The sequence below is a fragment of the Triticum urartu genome, chromosome 4A (genome assembly GCF_056163025.1).
Source record: "Triticum urartu cultivar PI428250 chromosome 4A, HENAU_Tu73, whole genome shotgun sequence".
NCBI classification, from domain to species: Eukaryota; Viridiplantae; Streptophyta; class Magnoliopsida; order Poales; family Poaceae; genus Triticum; species Triticum urartu.
The window spans coordinates 484846799-484855976 of NC_141876.1; the positions used below are offsets into that span (position 1 = coordinate 484846799).

At 51.2% G+C, this 9178-nt stretch overlaps 1 protein-coding gene across 1 annotated transcript; it reads right to left on the reverse strand.

The window, feature by feature from the left end:
* Positions 1-3761: 3761 nt before the first annotated feature.
* Positions 3762-7173, reverse strand: LOC125552219 (transcription factor bHLH30). The gene is made up of 2 exons (XM_048715708.2): positions 5965-7173; positions 3762-4558 (listed from the first exon to the last, which is right to left on the reverse strand). Exons 1-2 carry the CDS (start codon positions 6658-6660, stop codon positions 4034-4036), a joined length of 1221 nt encoding a protein of 406 aa, XP_048571665.1. The 5' UTR covers positions 6661-7173; the 3' UTR covers positions 3762-4033.
* Between the last annotated feature and the right edge of the window lie 2005 nt (positions 7174-9178).

Here is a 9178-nt window from a genome sequence, read left to right on the forward strand (position 1 = left end):
GCAGAAAAACGCGGCGCTGAAGCTTGTTGTCGGTGAAGAGGCCGTTCAGCTTGACCCACATGGCACAGGCGTCGTTGCCGGCGCTCACGACCATGTGGAACAAGTCCTTGGAGATGGTGGTGAAGAACAACCGGATGATCGTGGCGTCGGTCGCGGTCCACTCGGCGTCGTCCACCATGGCGCGGGAGTCCACGATGCCATCTACATGATCCACGAGGTTGTTCTCGCGGAAGAGCAGCGAGAAGTACGTCTTCCACGCGAAGTACGTGGAGTTGGAGGCATCGAGGACCACGGGGACACGTGCATGAACATTGATGTCGCGGATCTCAGCAAGGTCGACGGCGAAGGGGTTGGAGTAGGTGGAGGCGTTGGACGACATGGCTGCGAGGTCGTGGGGAGGGAGGCGGCGTGGCTTGGGGAGAGGCGGCGCAGCGGTGGAGGGCGGGCGGCGCGGCTTAGGGAGAAGCGGCGCGGCGGTGGAGGGCGGGCGGCGCGGCGGGAGGGCGGCGCGACATGGAGGGGAGGGCGCGCGGGGAGGAGGGGCGGTGGCGGCGGCGTGGGGTGGCTGCGGCGGCGGCGGTAGATCGCGGCGGCGGCCCGAGGCGGCGGCTAGGGTTAGCAGAAGCGGGAGGATCGACTTGCTATAGATACCATGTAGAGAATGATTTGGTGCATCGATAATTGATTGATCGTGCACTAGGCACATATATATAGGTACAAGGGGTGTGATCGGTATCTTGTCACCCAAGATACACGTACATACAGAGAGAGACAGACACTACGAGTACTGCATACAAAACCCAGACCTACATACATGTACACATGTTCAACGGTGGGAACCCAGCTCTCATGCAAGCAGGAAGACATGGATCTTTTTCCAGCGTGCACCACCATCACTATTGTAGACGGCCACAAGGCACTCTTCTTACATTATATAATTGGAGCAGAAGGGGGGCCCTCAAGTCTCTTTACCTCGAGCTCTACAATATTGCTTCCAAGAAAAACAGGACGGTGCAACATGAGATATCCGGTGAAAACTGGAGGCTAGGCTCTAGTCCTTGCAGTAGCTGGGGGAGTATGTCACCCTTTGGGAGTAGACCAGTCAGGGTTCACCTTAATCAAACCAATTGGATCCATATCTTCGAACAAGACTATCAATGGTTCACACTCTTCGGCATCCGTCTGCGCGGTTCAGTTCCATGACTTTCACCCAGGTTCGAAGCAGCCAAAATCTGGTCTGCGCACGCTGAGCCAATAAAATGCAAGTTCTTTGCCTCACTTGTCCTGCATGGCAGAATTCTCACCGCAGACAAGCTTCCGCTCTAGGGCTAGTTGCATGACCTGACGTGCCAACTGTGCCTCCACATGCCAGAATCTGCGACTCACTTGTGCAAGATTGCCTCTTCTGTGTCGCCGTCTGGAACCTGGACAAATGAGGATCTTTCTACGTCTATCTTTTTTCCTAGTCTGGCAGTGCTTCAAACTAATTGGCAAGTTGATCGAAAGAAAGTTGAAAGAGGTGTGTAAACATCGAAGTGGCGGGCTCATCTACACCATTTGGAACATTTGGAAAGAGAAGAACATATGAGTATTCACGGGCCGTTGCATGACTCACTATGAGGTGGCAATGCTGGAGGACATCAAGTAATGCGAGATGACATTTTTGGGTGTCATGCCCACTATGGGCATTGGCTAAGTTGCATCTGTAATTTTTAGTTCCTTTGGGTTTTGCCACGTTTCCCCCGAAAACGTGTGCCACCTTGTACATTATGTTCACCCTTTTGTTTCTATATGAAAAGGCAGTGCTTCTTCTGATTCCTAAAAAAAATGCCGCTACAACAAATTCATACCCGCGCGCCCACACATACGACCCCCCCCCCCCCCCCCCCCCAACACACACAGAGAGTAAATCACAGTGAGTAGATCTACAAAGTGCAATGTATAATGGCAGTTTGCAAAGCAGTATTTCCCCCCAGTTCTGAAATAATTGAAGTTCGAGGATCGTCTTAAGTCAAACTTTTTTACGTTTGACTAAATCTATAGATATTTTTTTGCAAAATTTACACTATCGAATGCATATAATATGAAAATATATACCATAATGAATCTAACGAAGCAAATTTGGTGTTATAGATGTAGATATAGTTCTATGTAAAGTCGGTCAAACTTAATGAAGTCTGACCTAGGGCAAACTTGGAACTTCAACTATTCTCAAAAGGAGAGAGTACGAAATAAAAATGCAAAAAAAAAGTGTTCACGTACCCCTCTAGTATGGTTGAGCGCACAATACACCCATAATAAAATGTAAAACAGACAAATTGTTCCGTCACTCTCAAAACCACTAGAATCCTCCTAAGACAATTCCAAAGTGGGTTGACCAACTCAAAGCAGATCTATGTGTCTACCCTATCACCTCCATCTCATCTAAAAATCTGAGGAACATCAATAAATACGATTAGATTTTGGAGAGAGAAAGAGAATCCCAAATCTTGAAATGGAAATGTTCCAAATAGAAGCGAAAATTAATTTGAGACAATTCGGTGACACGGAGTTGGGAAAGTATATAAAAACATACATTTTCTAAAAATAAAAAAAATGAAGAAATTAAAATAGTTAGTCTGAATTTGATTTTGTTAAATGATTTTCTTTTGTAATTTCAGATCGGGATTTTTTAGTCTTTTCCTTGGTAAGATCGAGATTTAAAAATAATACTTTATGTTCTATAGCATTTGAAAAATGATGCAGTTATTCCACACACAAAAACTGATGCCGTTGGATGCCACATAGAAGCCAATCCATCATAAACCACCTTTGTAGGACTCGTCTAAAACCATTTTAGGTGATGAATACTACTGATTTGAAATGGGTGTGGCTAGGTTTCGGTCTACTTAGATTTAGCAAAGTCTCAGTCAAGTGACATAACATGCAAGAGATACAAAAACTATTTTTTTTTTGCATGGATCTTAATGTAGGATCTCAGGGCTGAGACTTAGCAAGACTGGTTTGAAACGGTCTGAAGGGATTTACATTCCTTGATGATCCAGCAAGAAAATGATACTCCCTCTTGTTAATGAAAAGGTGGCGTTTTGGACATTAACACTGTCCTCAAAATGTAATTGTGACTAGTTTTAACTGCAATGTATGCACAACACCAACAAATAATAAGAACATACTCTCTTGATAAATCTATGCATATGATTTCAAGTTTCAATCTAAGTATTCACAACAGTACTGGTGGTCAGAGTATTAAATATTTGACATGAGATACTGTCCAAAACATGACTTTTTGTGAACTGGATGCATATGGTGCATGTATAGACATTGATCGTATACTATGTGCAAACAGGACATTCATAGTTTCTCTTCTGGAACATGCATTAATGTGTAGTACACGAGCATGACAATTAAATTATATAACCGTGCAATATTGTCTCGAACAGACGAGCTAAGACATAATGAGCCCATACTTTCATACTTACATGTCAAATCAGTTACTCCCTCCAATCTATATTACTTGTCGCTCAAACGAATGTATTTAGCATTGAAATACGTTTAGTATTTGAGCGACAAGTAATACAGATCGGAGCGAGTAATAAACATGCAATCTAGCGGTATCTGCAGGTTGAAAACGTGGGAAACCTGAGAAGTTGAATGTATATGGGTTTTAAAATGTTAAACTCCAGCAAGGAGAGAAAGAGAAGCCTTGTACTGACCGCTGAGATCGATCCCATGGAGAGATATCGATACACACACACCACACAAACAAAAGAAACACTAGTATATAAATCAATGGGGAGAAACCTAGACGAGAAGAGGTGAAAAACAGTAACACTCTGGAGAAGATATTATGACCCAAAACTAGTAGCTAAGCTAGCTAGTTGAACGGTATTACTGTCATCAACTATGGGATACTGTGGTGCATGTACGTTGTGTTTAACTGTTGTTTCCTTCCGTTTCGTTTCGTTTCGTTCCGTTTTGCACATCAGCTGATAGATAGATCATCACGTACGTACGTACGTGGATGTTAATTAGCCTAGATGGACCTGTTCTCTAGGATCGCCGAGAGGCTGGTGGTGCGCTGCCGCTTGAGCCCGCCGCTGGCGGAGCCCCCGGAGTCCTCGGCGCCGGACGAGGACGACGTGCGCTCCATGACCGCTCTGAGCGCCTCCTGGATGGACGCGACGGCGTGCTGCGGCGACATGGGCGCCTGCATCCCGCCGTCCTCGTCCTGCTGGTCCCCGTCGCACGCGATGCTGTCGTCCTCGGTGACGACGAGCACGTTCTTGACGCGGCCGCCGAGGGTGGTGATCTCGGCCTTGAGCGCGCGCAGGCGGAGCGCCTTGAGCGCGCGGATGAGGTCCGGCAGGAGGTCGGGGCGGTCGTCGCAGCAGAGCGAGGCGCGCACGAGCAGGCGGCCGTCCTCGTCGCTGGAGGCGTCGACGGTGAGCTCGTCGGCCTCGGTGGGGAGCGGGCAGGCCTCCTCCCTGATCTCCGACGTCTGCCGCTTGAGCTCCTTGACGTGCTGGATCACCTCCGCCAGCAGCGACGCCTTGTCCGTCTGCGCACCAAACATTCATGCATGCATGGAGTAAATCACAAGGAAAGTGGACGCACGCACGCACGCGCGCGCGGCGGCGGGCGAGCTGCCAGTAGTAGTTGATTAGTAGTTAAAAAATCAGCTCGCTAACATGCATGATGGGAGGAGGATGATGCATGCAAGGGGTAGGCTGGGGGGAATGATGGATGGGGCGTACGCATGCAGGCGAAAAGGAGGTCCGGCTTCGTGCCGTGCCGTGGAATGCATGCCTCCGAGCCGACGAGCGTGGGACTCACTCGACGTCTCCCCCTCCACTCTCCTCCTACCAGGAGCGAGGGGAGCACAAGCAAAACAGCGCGCGCGTAATCAATACACAAAAAATGGCTAGTGCATGGCTCGCCTGCCCTGCCCTGCCCTGCCTGCTGGTGGTGGTGCTCGCATGCACGCCTCCACAAGCGATCTGTGTTTCTTCCTTTTGGGGTTTAGTGGGGCACCAAACCATCGATCACCACCACTCTGCGCCCGCATTCTTTATGCTTCTTCCGTTATCACGCCCGTGGTCAAATCCCTCTTAGCTAGACGGTGCAGTGCTCCTGGGGCTCATACGTGCAGCACTAGCCGGTGGATGATGTGTGTTATCCATGGATTACGGGCTAGCAGTAGTATATGTCATTGTAAGCTGTCTAATCTAGCATCCAGAAACCAAAAAGCTTTTGAACCTAATAACACTACTAGAACAGTCAACAGATCAGTAACAATGCACTGCATTGCTGCCTTTTGACCGTAAAGACTTTGGGGTGCAAATCTAAAACCGACTCGCTCCATGCTACTACTACTCCGGTAGAGATGAAAGAGTACTATAGCACGACTAGCTATTAGCTTAAGGTTAACTAGCATGGATAACTCAGTTGCATGGGATAACTCGCATGGTTTGGAAGAGCTAGGTAGCTAAAGGCATGTAGAAGGATCTGGGGCTTAGAATTCTTGGGAGTAGGGTGCGCGGTAACCAGCAGGATCTCGAGACAGTCAGCTTTTCTCATCTTTGCTGCCGGCGCTCTGTGAGTGTGTGTACCTGACACGAGCTCGCGCGCTTGTCTCTCCTCGGAGAGGCCATCGCCCAGCAGTAACTCTCGAGTCGCAAGCTTTTTGTTTCCTTCCTGGTCTCTCTTTTCCGCGTCAACTAGGCGGCTCACCTCCCTCCCCTTGTCTCCTAGTAGCTCACTCCTACCATAGAATATGCTGAAATGGAATGGGGAGCCAGCAATGGAGTGTTGGAGTTCGCGCGCATGCACACACATGTTTTGGGTTGGCTATATGCAGTGCACTGTGCAGAAAGAATTGCAGACATGCATGCTAGAGTTGAAGATATGCATTGCATGCATGAATTTATATGTCAGGGTGCACTATTATGCAGCCAGAGCCAGTACCTTGGTTGTGTTGGGGAGGAGGCTGCGGAGGCGGGCGAGGTGCGAGTTGATGCGCTCCCGGCGGCGACGCTCGGCCTCGCTGTGGCTCTTGGACGCGGCCAGCGCCTTGGCGTCCATGATCTCCTGTGCGGTCATCCGGCCGAAGTCGCCGAACGGCGACGCCCCGAAGGGCGGCGGCATCATCATCCCGTGGACGGGGGAGCCGTGGTGCCCCATGTAGAGCCCGGCGCCGAAGCCGAGCGGGTCGGACGAGGACGACGCACCGCCCGAGTGGTCGTAGGCGAACTGGAGCGCGCGCCGGGCGTAGAAGTCGGCCAAGAAGGGCGGCGGCGGCGGAGGCTGCGGAGGCAGCGGCGGGAGCAACGGGAAGAAGGGGCCCTGGCCGCCGATGCCTATGTTGTGGTGGTGGTGGATCGCGCCGTGGAGTGGCTCCTGCGGCGACAGCGACGGGGCCGGCGGCGGCCAGCACATGATCGGGGGCGGGCCCATGGTCGCACTCACGCTGCCCACGCTACTGCTCGCTTCAAACACCATGCCCCCTCCACCTTCTTGGCAGCCACCCAATTCTTGATCCACCAGCCCACTCGTGGCGCCGCCGCAAGCCCTGGCGTGGTGCTCGAGCTCCTCCTCCTCTTCGTCCAATAGCACCCCCACCTCTTCGCGGCGGTGGCGGCGGCGATCTCCGTGAGCACCCATCGGCCGATCGATCGATCCGGAGGAGCTCGCAGCACGATCGAAGCCGTTTGTGCGGGATCGATCTAGTTCTTCTAAGTTCTAGTTGTGGTTCTAGTCTAGCTACGGTGGTGTGGTGTGAGTTTGCGTGGGCGATCGAGTGAGATGGATGCTTCTGCTGGTGTGTCTAGGGCTAGCTTTTGTATAGGGTGTGGCATGTGGCAGCATGATTCGCCTTTCGGCCTTTTTGTCTTTCCCTTATGATCTTGCCCGAGCTCGCAAGAATTATGGCCACCTCCTCCTCCCCCTGATTCCTCTCTCCCTCTCTCTCTCACACACACACAGAGGGAGGAGAGAGGAAGAGAAAAGGCTTTCCCCGGCCGGCTGGCCGTGGTCTCTAGACCTGACCTGACCTGACCTGGTAGTGTAACTTGGCTGCTACGCCTTTCGATGGCCTTGTGGGGGCAAAGGCTAGTAGGGTAACATAATAACTAGGCCGGAGTAATGGAGACAGGAGGAGAAAGGGGGCCGTGGGGTGTGGAAATGGGGCTGATCGACACCAGGCAAAAAGAGAGCAGGGAAAGAGGAGAGCAAAAGATTGCATGGAAGGAGAGCGGGACGACATAGGGGAGCAGTAGTAGTATACCTTTGTACGTAGTAGTATGTGCCATGCGCGCGTATGTGTATGGGTCGGTCAAGGCCCATGTTCTGCAGCACCCCCTTCACTTTACCAATCCACGCCTCCTCCCCCCGCCCGCCTCCCCGAGAGACACAATCATTGTGTGTGTGTCTTGGAATACACTCCTCCCTCTCTCTCTGCCGCCGCAGCGATTAGCACTTGTATACACACACTAGAGCTAGTGTAATCAATCTTGTTACTACTGTACGACTAGTCTAGACCGGGGCCGCGTGGGCGCAGGATTGAAGCGAACAGAGAATCCACGCGCCAACAGCGGCAGGCTAATGCACCACTCATCTCGTCTCCGCAGCTAGCAACTATGGTTATCGAGTTCAAATCTTAGCCCATGATTAAAGAGAGGAGGCCATGGCTAGCATAGCCAGGAGGACTGGACTGGACCGGAGGATGGGATGAGGAGACGGAATGAGATCCCCGGGCCGGCCGGCGCCATGATGCGCGCCAGGCCCCTGCGTCGACGACACGATGATGCCGCCCGCTGGGCTGGCTGCTGCTGCTGGGGGTTAGTAATTCTCGGCGCGGAACGAGGCAACCCGACAAGCGGTGCGGCTTCCTACCCCCTGATGCCGCATTCCTCCCCTCCCCTTCCCGTCCGTCCACGCAGGCGCAGGCGCAGGCCGGTGGCGGCAGCACGTCGGCATGCACAGTGCGGCAGTGGGGGGAGCGGCCGGAGGAAGGCATCAGAGATCGATCGCGGCCAGAAGCCACCCATCTGCGCTGCGCCAGCTCGTGGCTGGCCTCGGGCGACGTGCGTCATGCAACGTGATCGATCGGCCGGTCGACTAGGCGCGCGCGGGGGCTCTCCAGTAGAGTAGGATCAGTGGAATGAATCGATCGAGGAACTAGTGCCGGTCCAGGCAAGAACGGCCGACGTGAGCTCATCATGCCATGGCTCCGCCGCATTAATTCATTCCTCGTTTGAGCCCCGGCCTCTCGCTTCTGTCTATGCGCGCTTCCCGCTTTGCTAGCCATAGCCAGTACTGGCGCTGCATTGCCCAGCCTGCGTGTATTTATGTTTCGATCGCGTGTCTGTCGTCACGAAGAAGATCCACCCAGCCATGGACGGACCACTGTACGACGTATAGCTAGTTTCGCCTCCTCCCTGTTTTCCTTTGCGCGCGGAAAACGGGAGGTGTCAATAGCCAAGTAGTAGAAGTTTCACTCATGATGCATGCTAGCTAGCTCCGACTTGGCTTAATTATCTATTGCAACTTGATGATTATTAGTAGGCGAAAAAGTTGACAAATGGTCAATATATAATCGGCTCCACCAATGACACAAAATTGCGGGACGGTGATCTTATCCCTAGTCTGTGGTTCTTAATCAGTAGTATGTTGGGCCATTTTTCAGCAGAAATGCATTTATATAGAAAAGTAATTTGTTATGATATGTAAATCAAGTTAAACTTACGTCTGTGAACTGTGTTACCGAATCTTTGTTGGCTTCTCATTTTAATCCATTCTCGCATTGTTTAAAGCGGGAAATAGAGGTCAAACGCTCAATTATCGTGGAACAACTCAGCGGGTCATCATGATATAAAACCATAATGGCAAACAAAGAATCATTATACAGCACAACAATATAACGGTGGTTTCGCGGTCCAACGGGTGGACATGGGGAAGGGGTGATGATGTCATCTTTATTTAATTCCAGTTCAAAAGTTTTGAAATGCAATTTGATCTCAATTCTGTACTCGTATGTTTTCACAGTTGTATTCCTTGATGGGAGATTCGAAGTAAGCTCTCACTTTAGTTTATGTATTTCACGACGGCAGAGTTTTAAGCAAATGGAATACTATTCTTTTTACCAATATTCATGATTTGTCAAAGGTTTCTTTGTTCACCG